The sequence below is a fragment of the Bos mutus genome, chromosome 25, assembly GCF_027580195.1.
Source record: "Bos mutus isolate GX-2022 chromosome 25, NWIPB_WYAK_1.1, whole genome shotgun sequence".
Lineage (NCBI taxonomy): Eukaryota > Metazoa > Chordata > Mammalia > Artiodactyla > Bovidae > Bos > Bos mutus.
This window is the reverse complement of record NC_091641.1, coordinates 20785407-20807558: the sequence shown is the minus strand read 5'-3', so window position 1 is coordinate 20807558 and position 22152 is coordinate 20785407. Positions and strand designations below refer to the sequence as shown.

General features: G+C 47.8%; 1 protein-coding gene across 3 annotated transcripts in view; it reads right to left on the bottom strand.

The window, feature by feature from the left end:
* EARS2 (glutamyl-tRNA synthetase 2, mitochondrial) overlaps window positions 1-22086 on the bottom strand; it is a 40437-nt gene extending 18351 nt beyond the window's left edge. For all 3 annotated transcript variants that reach the window (XM_070362618.1, XM_070362620.1, XM_070362619.1), the window contains exons 1-5: window positions 21808-22086; window positions 19006-19161; window positions 9197-9386; window positions 6168-6640; window positions 4728-4836 (exon numbers count right to left, since the gene is read on the bottom strand). In XM_070362618.1, the coding sequence (XP_070218719.1) occupies window positions 4728-4836; window positions 6168-6640; window positions 9197-9386; window positions 19006-19161; window positions 21808-21958 (1079 nt within the window). In that variant the 5' untranslated portion in view covers window positions 21959-22086. The remainder of the gene's footprint in view (window positions 1-4727; window positions 4837-6167; window positions 6641-9196; window positions 9387-19005; window positions 19162-21807) is intronic.
* Window positions 22087-22152: the final 66 nt, after the last annotated feature.

Here is a 22152-nt window from a genome sequence, read left to right as displayed (position 1 = left end):
CAGTGGTTATAGGACTCAGCGCTTTCACTGCCATGGCTTGGGTTCAATCCCTGGTCAGGGAACTGTGATCCCACAAGCCTTGCAGCATCCCTCCCCACTCCCCCACCCCCCAAATAAACAAAAGCAGAAATACACACCACTACAGTAGGTGTTGCAAGAAGGCATCAGAAGGCAGACACACTGAAACCATACTCACAGAAAACTAGTCAATCTAATCACACTAGGACCACAGCCCTGTCTAACTCAATGAAACTAAGCCATGCCCGTGGGGCAACCCGAGATGGGCAGGTCATGGTGGAGAGATCTGACAGAATGTGGTCCACTGGAGAAGGGAATGGCAAACCACTTCAGTATTCTTGCCTTGAGAACCCCATGAACAGTATGAAAAGGCAAAATGATAGGATACTGAAAGAGAAACTCCCCAGGTCAGTAGGTGCCCAATATACTACTGGAGATCAGTGTAGAAATAACTCCAGAAAGAATGAAGGGATGGAGCCAAAGAAAAAACAATACCCAGCTGTGGATGTGACTGGTGATAGAAGCAAGGTCCGATGCTGTAAAGAGCAATATTGCATAGGAACCTGGAATGTCAGGTCCATGAATCAAGGCAAATTGGAAGTAGTCAAACAAGAGATGGCAAGAGTGAACGTCGACATTCTAGGAATCAGCGAACTGAAATGGACTGGAATGGGTGAATTTAACTCAGATGACCATTATATCTACTACTGCAGGCAGGAATCCCTCAGAAGAAATGGAGTAGCCATCATGGTCAACAAAAGAGTCCGAAATGCAGTACTTTGATGCAATCTCAAAAACGACAGAATGATCTCTGTTCGTTTCCAAGGCAAACCATTCAATATCACAGTAATCCAAGTCTATGCCCCAACCAATAACACTGAAGAAGCTGAAGTTGAACGGTTCTATGAAGACCTCCAAGACCTTTTAGAACTAACACCCAAAAAAGATGTCCTTTTCATTATAGGGGACTGGAATGCAAAAGTAGGAAGTCAAGAAACACCTGAAGTAACAGGCAAATTTGGCCTTGGAATACGGAATGAAGCAGGGCAAAGAATAATAGAGTTTTGCCAAGAAAATGCACTGGTCATAACAAACACCCTCTTCCAACAACACAAGAGAAGACTCTATACATGGACATCACTAGATAGTCAACACCAAAATCAGATTGATTATATTCTTTGCAGCCAAAGATGGAGAAGCTCTATACAGTCAGCAAAAACAAGACCGGGAGCTGACTGTGGCTCAGACCATGAACTCCTTATTGCCAAATTCAGACTTAAATTGAAGAAAGTAGGGAAAACCACTAGACCATTCAGGTATGACCTAAATAAAATCCCTTATGATTATACAGTGGAAGTGAGAAATAGATTTAAGGGCCTAGATCTGACAGAGTGCCTGATGAACTGTGGAACGAGGTTCGTGACATTGTACAGGAGACAGGGATCAAGACCATGTCCATCCCTGTCCATCCCCATGGAAAAGAAATGCAAAAAAGCAAAATGGCTGTCTGGGGAGGCCTTATAAATAGCTGTGAGAAGAAGAGAAGCGAAAAGCAAAGGAGAAAAGGAAAGATATAAACATCTGAATGCAGAGTTCCAAAGAATAGCAAGAAGAGATAAGAAAGCCTTCTTCAGCGATCAATGCAAAGAAATAGAGGAAAACAACAGAATGGGAAAGACTAGAGATCTCTTCAAGAAAATCAGAGATACCAAAGGAACATTTCATGCAAAGATGAGCTCGATAAAGGACAGAAATGGTATGGACCTAACAAAAGCAGAAGATACTAAAAAGAGATGGCAAGATTACACAGAAGAACTGTACAAAAAAGATCTTCATGACCCAGATAATCACAATGGTGTGATCACTGACCTAGAGCCAGACATCCTGGAATGTGAAGTCAAGTGGGCCTTAGAAAGCATCACTACGAACAAAGCTAGTGGAGGTGATGGAATTCCAGTTGAGCTATTTCAAATCCTGAAAGATGATGCTGTGAAAGTGCTGCACTCAACATGCCAGCAAATTTGGAAAACTCAGCAGTGGCCACAGGACTGGAAAAGGTCAGTTTTCATTCCAATCCCAAAGAAAGGCAATGCCAAAGAATGCTCAAACTACCACACAATTGCACTCATCTCACACGCTAGTAAACTAATGCTCAAAATTCTCCAAGCCAGGCTTCAGCAATATGTGAACCGTGAACTTCCTGATGTTCCAGCTGGTTTTAGAAAAGGCAGAGGAACCAGAGATCAAATTGCCAGCATCTGCTGGATCATGGAAAAAGCAAGAGAGTTCCAGAAAAACATCTATTTCTGCCTTATTGACTACGCCAAAGCCTTTGACTGTGTGGATTACAATAAACTGTGGAAAATTCTGAAAGAGATGGGAATACCAGACCACCTGATCTGCCTCTTGAGAAATCTGTATGCAGGTCAGGAAGCAACAGTTAGAACTGGACATGGAACAACAGACTGGTTCCAAATAGGAAAAGGAGTATGTCAAGGCTGTATATTGTCACTCTGTTTATTTAACTTATATGCAGAGTACATCATGAGAAACGGTGGACTGGAAGAAACACAAGATGGAATCAAGACTGCCAGGATAAATATCAATAACCTCAGATATGCAGATGACACCACCCTTACGGCAGAAAGTGAAAAGGAATTAAGAAGCCTCTTGATGAAGGTGAAAGTGGAGAGTGAAAAAGCTGGCTTAAAGCTCAACATTCAGAAAACGAAGATCATGGCATCCAGTCCCATCACTTCATGGGAAATAGATGGGGAAACTGTAGAAACAGTGTCAGACTTTATTTTTTGGGCTCCAAAATCACTGCAGATGGTGACTGCAGCCATGAAATTAAAAGACACTCCTTGGAAGGAAAGTTATGACCAACTTAGATAGCATATTCAAAAGCAGAGACATTACTTTGCCAACAAAGGTCCGTCTAGTCAAGGCTATGGTTTTTCCTGTGGTCATGTATGGATGTGAGAGTTGGACTGTGAAGAAGGCTGAGTGGCAAAGAATTGATGCTTTTGAACCGTGGTGTTGGAGAAGACTCTTGAGAGTCCCTTGGACTGCAAGGAGATCCAACCAGTCCATTCTAAAGGAGATCAGCCCTGGGATTTCTTTGGAAGGAATGATGCTAAAGCTGAAACTCCAGTACTTTGGCCACCTCATGCGAAGAGTAGACTCACTGGAAAAGACTCTGATGCTGGGAGGGATTGAGGGTAAGAGGAGAAGGGGACGACAGAGGATGAGATGGCTGGATGGCATCACTGACTTCATGGACATGAGTCTGAGTGAACTCCAGGAGTTGGTGATGGACAGGGAGGCCTGGCGTGCTGCGATTCACGGGGTGGCAAAGAGTCGGACACAACTGAGTGACTGATCTGATCTAATCTGTTCTGACAGTATGAACTTGAACCTGCCTCATCATTTAACTTCTTGACATCTTGCTCTTGTTAAATGCACAACAGGGCAAAATCATACAAGTGACCCCAACTTATGGGGGAAGTAACATCCTTGAGGCAAATGCAGTTGATGTGAACCCCCTGGGCTCACGCAAGTAAAATACTGAAAGCCTGTCCCCAAACCAGCTCAAGAGGAGGCATCTAGGAGTCCCAGCCCCCCTAACTACAGACCCGTCCGTTGGCTTTCCCACTAATGCCCTTAGCCCAAGATATGGCAACAGGGATCCAAACTGTAACTGTGGCTGGAGGTTTCAGAGAGAAGTTGTGGTGGTGTTGTTCAGTCTCTAAGTCGTGTCTGATTCTTTTGCAACCCCATGGACTATAGCCCACCAGGCTCTTCTGTCCATGGGATTTCCCAGGCAAGAATACTGGAATGGGTTGCCATTTCCCTCTCCAGGGGATCTTCCCAACCCAGGGATTGAACTCGTGTCTCCTGAGTTGGCAGGCGGGTTCTTTATCACCGACTCACCAGGGAAACCCTCAGAGGGAAGAACTACTTGAGATGTGAAAAACATGGCAAGAGACAGCACTCACTCACTGTCCTGGCTAGGTTGGGGAGAGGCTGATCAAGCGTAACACTGATGACAAAGAACAAACCTGCCATCTTACTGAGCACTTTCTCTGTGCAAAATAGCTTGAGGCTTAATTTAACTGAACAGTGGCACAAGGCCAGTACTATTATTGGCCCCATTTTTAAAAAAATTCTCAGCAAGTTAAAAAAATGTATTACCATTCCAGCCTTCACATGAGCCCAGAACCTGGGGCTGGTCATGGAACAGAACAGCAAACAAACCCAGATACGTGACACCTCTCTTTGCTGGATCCCTGTTCCCCAGAGTGGCTGATAGAGGGGCCACTCCTTTGGCCTCTGCCCCATCACCCCGACAGTGCTCCGAGGCCAAGGCAGGCAGCCTCATGATCCCTGAGCTCTCAGTTCTGAGGCCGCCTCTACACCTCCAGTACTGGAGGAGCCTGCTAGGGTCTGGCACCATGGATCTGGCCCGATGGAGGGAGAGACCATGCAGGAGTTGTTGTCACAAGGTAATAGTCCCATTTTAGAGAAGAAGAAACAGAGGCTCAAAGAGATTAGGTGACTTACCTGTGGTCGCACAGCACTAGACGCCTAAGACCACAGTCAAAATCAAGTGTGACTCCAGACCCCACTAAAACATCTGCCATGAGGACCCAGCATCAGCAGGTGAGCCCTTTCCTCCCAGGGGCAAATGCTCCAGATTCCCCGCTCACCTGTTGAATTCCGGAAGCTTCTCCAGGTCCAGCAGGGCTGAGTGGCAGGTGACCCGGCTCAGGTCAAACTGTGTGATCAGCTCTGGCAAGGTCCGGCCCATCTGGTTCTCTGCAAGTGAAGAGGCCCAGCTGCTCAGTGTTCCAACACCCCATTCCCCTTGTAAACCACCCATCACCATTGCATTTTCAATCACAAGGAAGGGTGACCAAACAGATTTGATTTCTAGTCATTTTATGTATCAAGGGTCTGGATGAGCTTTCATTTGCAGAAAGGGTTCTGTCACTAAGGGGGAAAGCTTGAAAATAAAATCTGCCCAAATCAACCCTCACTGCCCTCAAAGACATGAGCTGCAAGAATAGCCTGCTCAACTGTCTGGCTATGCGCCAGGGATCCCGATTGACTGGTTTTAGATGGGGTGTGAGCAGAAGTGTACTTTACAAGCTTCCTGGGGGATTTCAAACTGCAGCCAGAGTGAGAAAGCTGAGCCAGGAGCTGCTTCCCTCGAGCCGCAGCTCCATCCCACGCAGTCAGTGGCCTCCTGGTCAGCTTTGCGCCTGTGCCACATCCTTCACTAGCTGTGTCACTCTGGTGAGTTACTCAACCTCTCTGGGCCTCATAAGCTTCTAACAAAGTGGTGATAATACATCCCTCTCATGGGTATTTTAAGGCTTAAATAAGACAAGAGCAGAAAAAGCAGTAGGCAGACTATTTATGGCCATGTTTTCAGAAACCACCCCTGACCAAAGGTCATTCTACTTTGTGCGTCATCAAGATGTGGGCCTGACGTCTTGGGTCAAGCTTGGAATAAACTAGGCTCACACTAATACTAGTAATACTCCCAGAGTACATACTTACTCTACTCTAATAACCGCAATAATCACAGGATCTGTGGTTTTTGTGCTTATCGTGTAGCAGATACTGTGCTGGTGCCCCATAGGAGCTCAGTGAACCCGAACTTAACTCAGAGAGGAAGACACTTAATTAGCTCCATTTTACAGATGAGGCAACCAAGGCTCACAGATCATAAGCTCCTTTGAGACCAGAGATTACTGGCTCAATAAATGGTGGACAAATAAAGAGAAAGAACTCATATAAGATCACACAGCCATGGCTTCCCTGGTGGTCCAGTGTCTAAGAATTCACCTTGCAATGTAGGGGACACCAGTTTGACCCCTGATCTAGGATGATCCCACACGCCTCGGAGCAACTGGGCCCGTGCGCCACAACTACTGAGCCCATGTACCAAGAGCCTGTGCTCCTCAACAACAGAAGCCACCACAGTGAGAAGCCCGCAAACCACAATAAAATAAATAAACTAGAAAAAAAAAATCACACAGCCTTTGGACAGCACAGCTGGGACTGAAGGCCAGGTAGCCTGACCCAAGGCCCCAGCTCCTTACAACTATGGTCCCGCCAGGACCTCTCAGGGGAGTGGGTACCTGCAAACCCTGAACCGCAGTTGGTGATGATGTCGAGCAAGGCGTCCGGCAGGAAGCCAGTGGCAGCAAAATGCTCCAGGAAGATGTCCCCTTGCCTCTTGGACAGCTTGCTGCCATCCCTGTTGAGGAGCAGAGGCAGGTGGGCAAACTGTGGGGCCTGCCAGCCCAGGGCCTGGTAGAGGAGCAGGTGCTTGGAGGTGGAGACCAGCCACTCGGAGCCCCGCAGCACGTGGCTGATGCCCATGTGGTGGTCGTCCACCACGGAGGCCAGGTGGTACGTGGGGAAGCCATCGCTCTTCAGGATGACTGGGTCCCCCTCCACGCTGGCCACCTCATGCCGATTCCAGCCGTATACCAAGTCCTGGAAGGCTGGCGCCTCCCCCTCCAGGCGGAAGCGGATAGCAGGCTTGGGGTCCGTGGCCAGCTTCTGGGCCACCTGCGCCTGGCTCAGGCTCCGGCACCGATTGTCATACCTGTTGGGAAGCAGAGCGGGAGCTAAGAGTTACTAAGAGCACTGATGATGGGCGTGAGCCTTAGCCGTGTCTCTGATAACTGTGACCCTGGGCGGGTCATTTAGCTCTCTCAGCAGTTTCTTCAGTCTTGAATGGGGATAATAAGGTTGTTGTGTGGGAGAACTAAGTGTAATAACACAGCACAGCAGGCTCAAGTCTGTTTCCTTTCTTCCTTGCTTGATATCCTTCCTTGTCAAATGTCACCCAAGCGGGTGAATCACGAGGGGTGTTGCTAAGTGTGCAATCCTATTCCTCTATACAACTGACCCGTCCACACTGGACCATTCTAGTCACTGAGATTCAAAGAGATGTACGCCTGGCAGGTAGGGGATGATGAAGATTCTGGGAAAGATTTTTCTCTCCAAGTGAGCCACAAGCTGCAGCAGCCACTTGGAACTGACTGAGGGAGGGAGGCAGCAAGGGAGGCAGAAAGAGAACAACAGAGTCCCGCCTTCTCAGAGCTGCTGGTTTCGTCCTGGAGTCCCACACCTCCGGCTGAATGAGAAGACAAATGTCTACGTGGTCTATGCTCTGATTACTCAAATGTGGTCTGTGGACCGCCAGCATCAGCCTCACTTGGGAGCCTGTCAGATATGCAGCATCTCAGCCCCTCCCCAGACCTGCTACATCAGAAGCTGCCTGTTAACTAGATCTTCAGGTGATTCTTCTGCACATTAAAGTATGAGAAGCTCCAGTTTGTCCATTTTAAACAGAGTATTTGTTACTTGCTCCCAGAAGTGTCCTGACACACAAATGTAACACTTGAAAGCACTGTCCTTGACACTGACCTAAATGTTCAATCATAAATGGCTTCGTGGATTCCAAGACAGAGCATGATGGTAATTTAAAAAAAATAACCTGTCAAAGGGCAAAAAGACTGTTTATGATTTAAAAAGCAATGCTGCAGTGAATGTCGTGACCTTGTATGAATATCCAAGCCCGTGTCCAAAGAGTTCACTGACACTGGAACTTGAATGCAATGCTATTAGCTTGAATACAAGCTAATAAAGGGCCACTATACAGTATCTATCAAAGCCGCAAACTGACCCTGAAACTCCAAATCTAGGGAGGTAACCCAGCACACACACTCTACAGACATGCAAAATGATGGACATCAACATTGCTCCTCAGCACCCTCAATTTTTAATACAAAAGATTAGAGGTAACATGAATGTTCATTAGTAAGGAACTGATGAAGTGAGTGAGGACTCAGCCCTGTGACAGAATAGTTTGCAAGCGTAAGGAAATTTATGGACTCACACAGACTGATCTTCATCACAGTCAGTGGCATCTATAAGCTGCATGATACGATATGTGTGATACCAATTGAGCAGAGAAGGAGGGGAAATGGCACACATTCATCAGGGTCTGCACTACATGTCTCTGCAGGAGACACCTTTGGACTGTCTCTGGAGAAGGAATTGGAGAGCCAGAGTCAGGGCTGGGACAGATCTTTGCATATACACCTTCCTGAACATGAGACAGATTTTACTAATCTAAAAAGAGAGAATTATTTTAAAACATTTACTTGGCTGTGCCAGCACGCGGGATCTTTTTTTTCGGTTGTGGCATGTGAACTCTTGCTCTTCCTAGGTGGCTCAGCAGTAAAAAAAAAATCCACCTGCGATGCAGGAGACACGGAAGCGCAGGTTTGATCCCTGGGTCGGGAAGATCCCCTGGAGAAGGAAATGGCAATCCACTCCAGTATTTTTTCCTGGGAAACTGCATGGACAGAGGAACCTGGCAGGCTACAGTCCATGGGGTCAGGCTACAGATCATGGGGTCGCAAAAGTTGGATGCGACTGAGCGACTAAACAACGTGAACTCTGAAGTTGCATCATGTGGGATCCAGCTCCCTGACCAGGGATTGAACTCAGGCCCCCGGCATTGGGAGTGCGGCATCTCAGCCACCGGACCACCAGGAAGTCCCCAAATAAGAGAGAATTTAAATGACCTCACACGCCTGAGGCCCAGTGCGGCAGGCAGAGCTGACCCGGCCCCAGAGATACTCCTCCTGGTGTTTCTGTCTTGTGTCCTCCCCACCCTGGAATGCGGGTGGCCCTCCTGACTTCCTTCTGGTGACCAGAGCACAACGCAGCCACGAGACGTCACTTCCTCGATTGGGTGACGCAGAGGCTGCAGCTTCCACCCTGCTGGCTCCCCTCCCTGCCCACCTCCTTCTCCCCGGCTCGCCTGAAGGAACACCAGCTGCCAAGCAGTGAGCTGCCCCGTAGAGAGAGTCCCACTTGGCTGGGACTGTTGTCTCCAGGAAACAGCCTCTGAGAGGGATGGAGGTAGATCCTCGGCGAGCCCAGCAATCGAGGCAACAGCAAGGCTGGCCTAGACCCTGATGGCGGCTTTGAGAAATCCTGAGCTGAAGGAGCTAGCTAAGCTGTGCCCAGACTCCTGACCTGGAAGAACCCTGAGGTAGGTAGGTTGGGTGTCATTTGTTATGCAGCAGGAATGAACGAACACAGCCACCCCTGGGGAGGCACAGTGACAGGCTGGGGCTCTCACCGAGGCGTCTGGCGGTTCCTCAGGGCCTCCTTCTTCAGGAGCTCCAGCCGCTGGGGTGAGCAGAAACATGGGTACGCAGCACCGCTCTTCAGCAGGGCTTCAGCGGCCTGGGCATAGAGCGCAAGCCGCTGAGACTGAAGGTAGGGCCCGGCAGGCCCTCCGCGCCGGGGGCTCTCGTCCGGGGGAACGCCTGGAACACAGGCAGAGGCAATCACCAAACGATAATGACCCCAAAGACATGGCACAGGTTCCCAGGCACTGCTACAAGCGTTCCACACACCCCGGTGGTGGTGGTGTTAGTTGCTCAGTCGTGTCCGGCTCTGCGATCCCACAAGGTGTAACCTACCAGGCTCTTCTGTCCATGGGATTCTCCAGGCAAGAATACTGGAGTTGGTCCCTTCTCCAGGGGGATCTTCCCAACCCAGGGATCAAACCTGGGTCTCCTGCGTTGCAGGTGGATTCTTTACCATCTGAGCCACCAGAGGAGCAATTCACACACATTGCAGAGCTTTTAATCCTCCCAACAATCCATGAGGCCGTCACTCTTATAATTTCCCTTTTCCAGATGAAGAGGTAAAGCACAGAGGGATTAACGCTTAAGGTCACGAGGCTGGTGGGTAAGCAGTTGGATGGAGGTGCACCGGCTCCCTGATCCACACCCTCTTTGGCATATCCTCTCCCTCCATCCTTGCCCCGAAGAGGGACAAACCAGCCCTGCCCTGGCACAGCGGACTCAGGAGAAGCAGTGTGGCTCAGGGACAGCTCATCCAGCCCAGCTGGACTCCTGGCTTGGCCCCTGACTTCTGTGACAAAGGGTGGTGCCATGAACCTGCAAGGCTGCTTTTATATTCTGTGATCACTGTTAAGGCTCCAAACCACCCAACCTGGTAGGTGCTGTTGTGAACCCCATTCAGAAAGGAGGACACAGGAGCACCGAGAGGCTGTGTCACGTCACCTGGCCAAGGACAAGTGGGTACAACAACATTCAAAGCCAGGCTAGCTCGTCCCCAGTCCGTGCTCTCAAGCACTCCGTGGACTGCCTCCTGCACTCCTTAGCTTTCCTACGCCTTGGTTTCCTCCTCTGAAAAGTGGAGCTAAGAGTCTACTGTGCAGAGTGACCAAGACTTAAATGCACCAGTGCTCACAAAGTGCTTAGCCCAATGGCTTCCATATTGAACATGGAAGCTGCAACATATGCTGTTAGATCAAACGTGATCCAGTATAAGCCCAAACCCCAACTCAAGGTCTGGTTTCCACAGGTCACAAAGGATAGGTTTCACTTATAAATGCCTCCAGGAGAGGCAGAGGGGACACAGAAGAGCTAGATGATGGTGTTTCTGTCCTCAGAGGGCTTTCAAATGAATTAGGAAGCTAAGGACAGAGTTAATCCTGCACACCCGATGTCCCATAGTCTCTGGAGGTAGAGGAGCCTGGGCTCAAAGGCACCGGCCAGCTCTAAGGCCAGGCAAGACACCTTGTAGAGCCTCGGTTTCCTCTTTTTAAAGCAGGAAACAAACATTTACTTAGGTTTCCCTGGTGGCTCAAACCATAGAGAGTCTGCCTACAATGCAGGAGACCTGGGTTTGATCCCTGCGTTGGGAAGATCCCCTGGAAAAGGAAATGGCAACCCACTCCAGTATTCTTGCCTGGAGAATCCCACGGATGGAGGAGCCGGCTACAGTCCATGGGGTCGCAAAAAGTCAGATACGACTGACTGACAAACACATAACACACATTTACTTTCTCCTGAGGGTCATCATGAAGCTGGAATGAGACAGCCTGTGGGAAGGCTCGGCGCCCTGCCTGGCATATCTCAGCTCTCAGTAGGTCCTGGCTGCCAGTATCATTGGTTCTGTTGATATTGGTATTGCTTCATTTGTCAGAGAAGGGGGGCTAGGTTACGTGCATCTGGGGTTCCTTCTTGAGCTAACGTTAGCATGTCCAACATTTGGTACACACTCCAGGGTTTAAGAGAGACTCCACTAGATGCACAAAAGAAACAGTATGTAAACGTTCATAGCAATTTGACTCATCGTATCCAAAATGTAGAAACAATCTAAATGCCCAACCACTGACGAATGAATAAGCAAAAAGTGGTATCTCCACATAATGAATATTGTTTGGTCATAAAAAGGAAAGAATTCATTCACGCTACAACATACATGCCGCAACATCCCCTTCAGGGATCATAGCCTCGTCCTGGAGAAGGGGCACGTGTACCTCAGTGAAGCTCTGAGCCAGGCCGTGCAGGACCACCCAAGACAGACAGGTCACAGTGGAGAATTCTCACAAAACGTGGGCTACAGGAAGAGGAAATGGCAATCCACTCCAGTGTTCTTGCCGTGAGAACCCCATGAGCGGTATGAAAAGTCAAAAAAATGATACCAGGATATAAGCCCCACCCCACCCCCAAGTTGGTAAGTATCCGATATGCTATTGCAGAAGGGTAGAGGGCAATTACTAACAGCTCCAGAAAGAATAAAGCAGCTGGGCCAAAGCGGAAACGACGCTCAGTTGTGGATGTGTCTGGTGGTGAAAACAAAGTCTGATGTTGTAAAGAACAATATTGCAGAGGAACCTGGAATGTTAGGTCCATGAATCAAGGTAAATTGGATGTGGTCAAGCAAGAGATGTCAAGAGTGAACATCAGCATCTTTAGGAATCAGTGAATAAAATGGATGGGAATGGGTGAATTTAATTTATATAACCATTTTATCTACTACTGTGGGCAAGAATCTTTAAAAGAAATGGTGTAGCCTTCATAGTCAACAAAAAAGTACAAAATGCAGTACTTGAATTCAATCTCAGAAACGCCAGAATGATCTCAGTTTGTTTCCAAGGCAAACCATGCAACATACAGTTAATTCAAGTGTACACCCCAACCACTGAGGCAGAAGAAGCTGATCAGTTCTATGAAGACCTACAACATCTTCTAGGACGAACACCAAAAAAAGATGTCCTTTTCGTCCTAGGAGATTGGAAGGCGAAAGTAGGAATTAAGGAGATATCCAGAATAACAGGCAAGGCAAGTTTGCTTTCAGAGTACAAAAATGAATCAGGGCTAACATTAACAGAGTTTTGTCAAGAGAACATGCTGATTACAGCAAACACTCTCTTCCAACAACCCAAGAGACGACTTTACATATGGACATCACCAGATGGTCTATATCGAAATCAGATTGATTATGTTCTTTGCAGCCGAAGATGGAAAAGCTCTATACATCAGAAAAAAACAAGACCTGGAGCTGACTGTGGCTCAGATCATGAGCTCCTTATTGCAAAATTCAGGCTTAAATTGAAGAAAACAGGGAAAACCTCTAGGCTTTTTGTTGTTGTTCAGTTGCCAAGCTGTCTGACTCTTTGCGACTGCAGCATACAAGGCTTCCCTGTCCCTCACCATCTCACCATGTCCACTGAATCGGTGATCCCATTCAACCATCTCATCCTCTGTTGCCCTCTCCTGCTTCTGCCTTCAATCTTTCCCACCATCAAGGTCTCTCCCAAAAGTCAGCTGTTCATATCAGGTGGCCAGAGTATTGAAGCTTCAGCTTCAGCATCAGTCCTTCCAAAGAGTATTCAGGGTTGATTTCCTTTAAGGTCGACTGGTTTGATCTCCTTGCTTTCCAAGGGACTCTCAAGAGTCTTCTCCACACCACAGTCCAAATGCATCAATTCTTTGGCACTCTGCCTTCTTTATGGTACAGCTGTCACATCCATACATGATAATTGGAAAGACCATAGCCTTGACTATACGGTCTTTGTTAGCAAAGTGACGTCTCTCCTTTTTAACAGACTGTCTAAGTTTGTCATAGCTTTTCTGCCAAGAAGCAACTGTCTTCTAATTTCATGGCTGCTGTCATCATCTGCAGGGATTTTGGAGCCCAAGAAGAGGAAATCTGTCACTACTTCCACGTTTCCCCCATCTACCTGCCATGAAGTGATGAGACCGGATGCCATGATCTTAGTTTTTTCAATATAATATTTAGTTTTAAGCTGGCTTTTTCACTCTTCTCTTCACCCTCATCAAGAGGCTCTTTAGTTCCTCTTCACTTTCTGCCATTAGAGTGACGTTATCCTCATACTGAGGTTGTTAATACTTCTCCCAGCAATCTTGATTCTAGTGTGTTAACTCATCCAGTTCAACATTTTGCATCATATGCTCTGTGTATAGGTTTATTAAACAGGGTGACAATAAACAGCTTTGTTGTACTTCTTTCTCAATCCTGAACCAGTCAGTTGTTCCTTACAGGGTTCTAACTTGCTTCCTGACCCACACAGAGGTTTCTCAGGAGACATGTAAGAAAGTCTGGTATTCCCATCTCCTTAAAAGTTTTCCACACTTTGTGATAATCCACACAGTCAAAGGCTTTAGCATAGTCAATGAAACAGAGGTAGATGTTTTTCTGGAATTCCCTTGCTTTCTCTATGATCCAGCGAATGTTGGCAATTTGATCTCTGGTTCCTCTGCCTTTTCTGAACCCAGCTTTAACATCTAGAAGTTCTCGGTTCACATAATGCTGAAGTCTAGCTTGAGGATTTTGAGGATAACCTTACTAGCACGGGAGATGAGTGCAACTGTCTGGTGGTCTGAACATTCTTTAGTACTGCCCTTCCTGGGAACTGGGATGAGTACTGACCTTTTCCAGTCCTGTGGCCACTGTTGGGTTTTCCAAATTTGCTGACATATTCATTGTAGCACTTTAATAGCACCATCTTTTAGGAAGTTAAATAGCTTTACAGGATTCCATTGCCTCCACTAGCTTTATTGGCAGCAATGCTTCCAAAGACCCACTTGACTTCACACTCCAGGATGTCTGGCTCTAGGTGAGTGAGGGAACACACCATTCTGGTTATCTGGGTCATTACGATCTTTTTTGTAGAGTTCTCTGTATTCTTTCCATCTTTTCTTGATTGCCTCTGCTTCTATTACGTCGTTACCATTTCTGTCCTTTATTATGCCTATCTTGGGATGATTTAGGTATGACCTAAATCAAATCCCTTATGATTATACAGTGGAGGTGATGAATAGATTCAAGGCATTAGATCTAGTAGACAGAGTGCTTGAAGAACTATGGATGGATGTTCCTAACATTGTACAGGAGGCAGTGACCAAAACCATCCCAAAGAAAAAGAAACGTAAGAAGGCAAAGTGGTTTTCTGAGGAGGTTTTACAAATACCTGAGGAAAGAAAACAAGCAAAAGGCAAGGGAGAAAGGGAAGATAAATCCAACTGAATGCAGAATTCCAGAGAAGAACAAGGAGAGATAAGGAGGCCTTCTTAAATGAATGACGCAAAGAAATAGAGGAAAACAATAGAATGGGAAAGACTAGAGATCTCTTCAAGAAAATTGAGATATCAAGAGAATGTTTCATGAAGGATGGGGACGGGGACAATAAAGGACAGAAACAGTAAGGACCTAACAGAAGGAGAGAGATTAAGAAGAGGTGGTAAGAATACACAGGAGAATTATACAAAAAAGGTCTTAATGCTCTGGATAACCACGATGGTGTGGTCACTCACCTAGAGCCAGACATCCTCGAGTGTGAAGTCAAGTGGGCCTTAGGAAGCATTACTACAAATAAAGCTTGTGGAGATGACAGAATTTCAGCTGAGCTATTTAGAATCCTAAAAGATGATGCCGTTAAAGTGCTGTACTCATATGACAGCAAATTTGGAAAACTCAGCAGTGGCCACAGGACAGGAAAAGGTCAGTTTTCATTCCAATGCAAAAGAAAGGCAATCCCAAAGAATATTCAACTACCACACAAGTGTGGTCATTTCATGTGCTAGCAAGGTTACGCTGAAAATCCTTCAAGCTAGGCTTTAGCCTAGCTTTACCATCTGGTAGCTAAGACGGTAAAGAATCTGCCTACAACGCAGGAGACTTAGGTTCAATCCCTGGGTTGTGAAGATTCCCTAGAGAAGGAACTGGCAACCCACTTCAGTATTCTTGTCTGGAGAATTCCATGGACAGAGAAGCCTGGTGGGCTACAGTCCATGGGGTCACAAAGAGTTGGACACAACTGAGCGAATAAGCAACAGCAGGCTTCAGCAGTATGTGAAACGAGAACTTCCAGATGTATTAATACAAGCTGGGTTTAGAAAAGGCAGAGGAACCCAGATCAAATTGCCAGCACTCATTAGACCATAGAGATAGCAAGGGAATTCCAGAAAAACATCTTCTTCAGCTTCACTGACTATGCTAAAGCCTTCAGCTGTGTGGATCACAACAAACTATCGTAAATTCTTAAAGTGATGGGAGTACCAGACCACCTTACCTGTCTCCTGAGAAACCTGTATGGGGGTCAAGAACCAACAGTTAGAACCGGACATGGAAAAACAGACCGGTTTCAAATTGGGAAAGGAGTACGTCAAGGCTGTATGTTGTCACCCTGCTTGTTTAACTTATATGCAGGGTACATCATGCGAAATGCCAGGCTGGATGAATCACAAGTTGGAATCAAGATTGCCAGGATTCCTCAGATACACAGATACACCTCAGATACACAGATACCACTCTAACGGCAGAAAGTGAAGAGGAACTAAAGAGTCTCTTAATGAGGATGAAAGAGAAGAGTGAAAAAGCTGTTTTGAAACTCAGCATTCAAAAAACTAAGATCATGCCATCTGGACCAGATGGCCATCACGTCATGGCAAATAGAAGGGGAAAAGTGAAAGCAGTGAAGATTTTTATTTTCTTGGGCCCCAAAATCACAGTGGATGGTGACTGTAGCCATGAAATTAAAAGACGCTTGCTCCTTGGAAGGAAAGTTATAACAAACCTAGACACTGTATCAAAAAGCAGAGACATCACTTTGCCAACAAAGGCCCGTGTAGTCAAAGCTATGGTTTCTCCAGTGGTCATGTATGGTTGTGAGAACTGGACCCTAAAGAAGGCTGGTGTTGGTGGTTTAGTCACTCACTTGGGTCCAACTGTTGCCTGCCAGGCTCCTCTGTCCAGTATTCTTGCCTGGAGTGGGTTGGCATTTACTTCTCCAACGGATCTTCCTGACTCGGGGGTCAAACCTGGGTCTCCTGCACTGCAGGCAGATTCTTTACTGACTAGGGAAGCCCAGAAGGCTGAATGACAAAGAATTGATGCTTTTGAACTGTGGTGCTAGAGACGACTCTAGCACTTACACTCTGGGACTGCAAGGAGATCAAACCAGTCAATTCTAAAGGACATCACCCCGGAATACTCATTGGAAGGACTGATGCTAAAGCTGAAGCTCCAATACTTTGGCCACCTTAGGTGAAGAGGTGACTCACCTGAAAAGACCCAGATGCTGGGAAGATTGAAGACCAAAGAAGAAGAGGGTGGCAGAGGCTGAGATGGTTAGCTAGTGTCACTGACTCAATGCACATGAATCTGAGCAACTCTGGGAGATAGTGGAAGGTAGGGGAACCTGGAGTGCTGCAGTTCACGTAGTCACGACGACTTAGTGACCGAACAGCAACATACATGAACCTTATGCTAAGTATAAGCCAGTCACAAAATGAAATGTCTCAAACAGGCAAACCACACAGACCGAGGTTAGTGGTTGCCAACGGCAGGAGGGAAGGAGGAACGGGGAGTGCCTGCTAACTGGTTTGCAATTTTGAGCTGACGGAAATGTTCTAGAATTAGAGGGGTGATGGATGCACAATACAGTGAATATACTGAAGACGACTTTGAAATGGTGAACTTCACATTATATAAATTACAGGTCAACTCCTGAAGCAAGAACATCCAGAAATTACCCACCTGGGCTGTGGATCCCTGCCTGCTTCGGTCATACCCTTGGGCCGAGCCGAGGGCTCTAAGAGGCTGGACGCATCAGTCGTGCTCATCCCAGCGCCCTTGTGCTAGCACAGTCTGTGGGACGTGGAGCACGTGCTCCACACATGGCCAATCATGATCTCTTGCCCATCACTGTGTCCTCACGTCACATTTCCAAGCCCCCTGGTCTCCCCTGATAGCTCAGTTGGTAAAGAATCCGTCTGCAATGCAGGAGACTCTGGTTCGATTCCTGTCAGGAAGATACACTAGAGGAGGGAGAGGCTACCCACTCCAGTATTCTTGGGCTTCCCTTGAGGCTCAGCTATAAAGAAGCTGCCTGGAATGCAGGAGACCTGGGTTCAATCCCTGGGTTGGGAAGATCCCCTGGAGAAGGGAAAGGCTACCCACTCCAGTATTCTGGCCTGGAGAATTCCATGGACTATACAGTCCATGGGATCGCAGAGAGTCAGACAGGACTGAGCGACTCTCACTTTCGCTGGTCTCCTCGCTGTGCTTGGGCCACTGTGGCTCCCTTGCTGCTCCTCAAATATGCCCAGCACTAAGCTTCTGTAGGACCTTTACATCTGCTACTCACTGGGCTTTGAGCTTGCCCCCTAGGCAACCACGGCGCCAACTTCTCACTTTGTGCAAGTCTCTGTGCTACTGTCCACCCCTCGGGGAAGTCTGTCCTGTCTCAAAGAGCACCCACCCCTCCCTGCTGGTTTGGGCACCTGGTACCCCTTTCTCTGCAGCACTTATCACTGCTTCATATCATAGTAAGGATGAAGTCACCTGTGAACTCACCTACCACCTGGCACATGGCACCTTAGTTCCCTGACCAGGCATGGAACCCGTGCCCCTGGCACTGGGAGCTTGGAGTCTTAACCACTGGACCACCAGGGAAGTCCCTAGAATTCAGGTTGTTTTGTTCAGTCTGCCTTCCCCTACTTACTGAGGGCAGGGTCTTGGTTTTATGCTTGAATACTACCCGGACCACAGAAGTGACCTTGGTGCATGAATTCTTTCACTCAGCTAATCTCGACGGAAGTTTCTGCTACAATCTTCTACAGTCGAGGACAGAAATGAAATCAGTTTTTGCTCTTCAGTAACCCAGAGTTTAGTTAATGATTTACCTGAGATTAGAGCACACGTTGTCGAGACAGTCTTGGAGTTTTGGGCATTTTTGGGAGCTTAAGTAGCCATACCTGTTCTGACAGGTAGGCAGCAACTGACCCGGGGAACATACACACACTCCTCTTTGTCCTCCCCGAGCTTAGCTGGCTTCAGAATTAAACTTCCCACAGGGAGGCTGACTTGAGAGGCTGCACACATTTTGTCTGACTCATACAATGTGTCATCTGAGTTCAGATTTGACAATGGGAAGCACTCATCAAAACCAAAACCAAAACAAAAAACCTTGGCCATCTGGCTCCTCCTGGAAATCGGAAGATTTGAGGAGCTGGGCCAGGATTCCCACATGGCCAAAGAGAGCTGGCGCTTCCTCAGGCTCTTCACAGCCATGGAGCCTCCCAGTCCATCTTCCACTTGGCCTGTTTCCTGCCTAATCCCAGGAGGAGATAAGATTCCGAGATAAAAACAAGAATCTCAGAAGTGCCTTGGAGCTTCCCCGCCGCCCCCCCCCCCCACCCCAGGGAACTTCAGTATCTTTCTGGGTGGTACCTGCCCCCCAGACAACACAAATGTACCCATTCTTCCGGGGACTCCCAAGTTCTCCACCCTGGGCCCCATGAGAAGACCTTCAGGCTCTTTCTCCTGTTCCTTCTCTGGCTTGCTAAATTGCTCAGTCATGTCCGACCCTTTGCGACCCAGTGGACTTGTAACTGGCCAGGCTCCTCTGTCCATGAGATTCTCCAGGCAAGAATATCGGAGTGGGTTGCCAGGCTCTCCTCCAGGGGATCTTCCCCACCCAGGGATCGAACCTGAGTCTCTTGTGATTCCAGCATTGGCAGATGGGTTCTTCACCACTAGCACCACCTGGGAGAACCTTGCTCCTTCCCCGGAGAAGGGTCCTTTCCCTGACAGCCTCACCTGCCCACTCGAGCATGTCCTCAATATTCTCCGCTGCCCCAGGCACAAGACGGGTCTGATCTGTGTCCTCCAGCCTCAGGATGAAGCTCCCTTGGTGCTTCTTGGCAAAGATGTAGTTGTACAAGGCAGTGCGGAGGCCACCCAGGTGCAAGAAGCCTGATGGAAGAAGGGGACAGCCCAGATGAGACGGGGAAGATGAAGGGCAAGTCAATTCTGCTTGTGATAAAAGGGCCCAAAGAACAGCAAAGCCCAGGAAATGGCCCTTCCTGTCCCACCTCTCCAGCAGTCAGGCTGTTACAGAAGAGGACTGGGGTGGCTGACTCATTTACCTCATCCCAGAGATGGAAGAACACCCAGGTTTTGGAGCTTATCATTTTGTAAAATGGCTCCAGTCTCCCCACCCGCACCCATCGTTCTACTCTGAGATTTGCCTTGAGACCAAGTTTCACCCAAAGGGGAAACAGATGGCTAGTCACTGAAGCTACTTCACACGTGCATTTCATTGATGCAAACTCAATGAGGTCCCTGGGCAAAAAAACTTTGCTAATTGAAAATACTGTATAATTATTACATTTTGCACATACCCTCTGTGCACTGTACAGACGAACCACATCACACATTTTGAATTTTGACTACTTGATGCTCTAAGTGCTGCCTTTAGATACTAATGAAAATAATATTCAATTCCACTGTATTTCTCCACCCAAGTTTAAACTCTTAAAAGACTTTACTTTTTTCATCGTTTCTGACTGAATAGTTAGAGTAAACAATTTTCCCAGGGCTGTCATTTCCCCCCTTACCCTGCCTTCTGTGGACCAGGTCGTGGCCCTGTCTTCACAATGAGCTCATTTGCATCTTCAGGTACTAGCACCTGCACGAGACAGGAACGCTCCTCTGGGATCAGGCAGACTCTAGCTCAACACTGATTATATAGGTGACCTTCAGCTAGTTATTGCAAGGACACCACAAAACCAGAGTTCCCCAAGATAGAAGACAGGGGTCGAGTAGTTGAAACCAAGACGTCTTACAGATCTTGATTCAAATTCTGCTCCCCTTGGACATTCTACTTGATTTTTGTGAGCTTCAATTTCCTAATTTGTTGAGAGAGATTGACAACAAAAAATAGAAACCTTCCTTGCAAGATTGCTGTGAGGCATAAATGCTGATCAGACCATACCATTAATTTTAGCTATTATAATGATCTATATTCTTCTGTCTGTAGTCAATCGCCTTGCCAATATGGGCTTTTCCAGCAAATCATCAAGGAAACAAGACTTAAGATCATCATAAAGGAGGCTTCTGCTTGTTAAGTGCTTTCCATGAGGTAACACACCTTTCCAGTGCCTCAGCTGGATTACCTCAAATGATGAGGCAGGTACTATTATCAGCTCTATTTGGCAGGTGTTAAAATTCAGAGGTTCAATGCTTTGCTCAAGTGGCAAAGCCAGAAATCTGCACCCAGACAATCCTAGGCCTTTGCACCCAAACCAGAGCTTGTCTGAAAACTGTTGGCAGTTCACAACTGAGCAGTTACAGAAATAGCAAGTAAACGCTTAGAAACTGAGAGCATTTTGACTGAATAATTTTACATCTGTTGAATTCAATAGAAAGTCTCATATTTTGTATGCTTTCCAGAGTTTCAATTTTCTAGTAATTTCTTCATATGGATTTTATAAAAGTATTAATCTGTAATTCATTGGAAATCAGAAGCCAGTCAAACCCAGGGGTGGTTTGAGGAGCAGGCTCTACACTATAGTGCCTGGCAAGAAATATCCTTGTCCTCCTGTGCAGCTGGGATCTTTTACAATGGTAGCTTTGGGACCCAGGAGTTTAGAACGAGAGGTGTGCTTTTTGTGAAGAGGGTAGGAGGTTGCCTCAGATGGAAAAGAACTTGAGGAACTACTGGCGAGGCCACTAGAGTACACAATGGGTCCCTGCCCCACTCTGGCTTGCTAAGCTCCAACACTAACCACAGGACCGTTGTACCTCCAATTTCCTCTGCCCAGAAAGTTCCTTCTATGGGCTTCAGGTATCTAGCTCCTTGTTACTTGGTTCTCAACTCTCATGGCACCTCCTCAGCAACGCATTCCTCAGCATCCTACCTAACCCCTTGTCCCCTACATTGCTTCACCTCGTGCATGACACATATGACTGTTTAAAACTACAGCTATTTTTTTTACATGTTTGTAGCAGTCACTACCTTGGAGAAGGCAATGGCAACCCACTCCAGTACTCTTGCCTGGAAAATCCCATGGACAGAGGAGCCTAAGTAGGCTGTAGTCCATGGGGTCGCTAGGAGCCGGACATGACTTAGCGACTTCACTTTCACTTTTCACTTTCATGCATTGGAGAAGGAAATGGCAACCCACTCCAGTGTTCTTGCCTGGAGAATCCCGGGGACGGGGCAGCCTGGTGGGCTGCCGTCTCTGGGGTCGCACAGAGTCGAACACGACTGAAGCGACTTAGCAGCAGCAGCAGTCACTACCAGTGTAGGCTTCCTGGGAGTAGGGGCCCTACTTTCTCCAAGGCCGTTGCATCTCAGTGCCTAGAACAGGCTGTACTCAATAAACATTTGTTGAATACACAAGAAAAAAGGAACCCAAAGAAATGGTACAGTACGATAAGCACGAAACTCCTGGCAACGCGAATTATTTTCGCTCGTAAACATATTTCTAACTCCGCATAATGAGGTCTCACTGCCCCGCCAGTCTGACCCCACCGGAAGGGATTCTTTCGGAATGTTCGGGGGGCGGGCAAGAGACGGTGGGCCTCGGCCTGCAGCGTCACGTCCGCCAAGGTTACCTGTGGGGCTGGGGGCGAACCGCACTCGCACCGCAGCCCCGGGATCAGTGCCCAGGCTGGCTTCGCGCCGCCCCATCAGGCGGCCCAAGGCAGCCGGGGACCTCCCGGGTTGCAGCAACTTCTTCAGGAGCACCGCCATGTGGGGTGGCATAGGCACACGTGGGCTTCTCCGTGCATCACTTCCGGGGACTGCTCCCAGCCAATCCGCTTCCGCCACAGAAGGCGCAACCCCGCCCCTTAAAGGCGCCAGCCTCCTAGCCTGCAAGCCCACGCCCCCCTCCCAAGACTGCGGCCCCACTCGGCCTCAAGGGGGCAGAGCCTAGCAAGCGGGCGATTTCCCGGGCC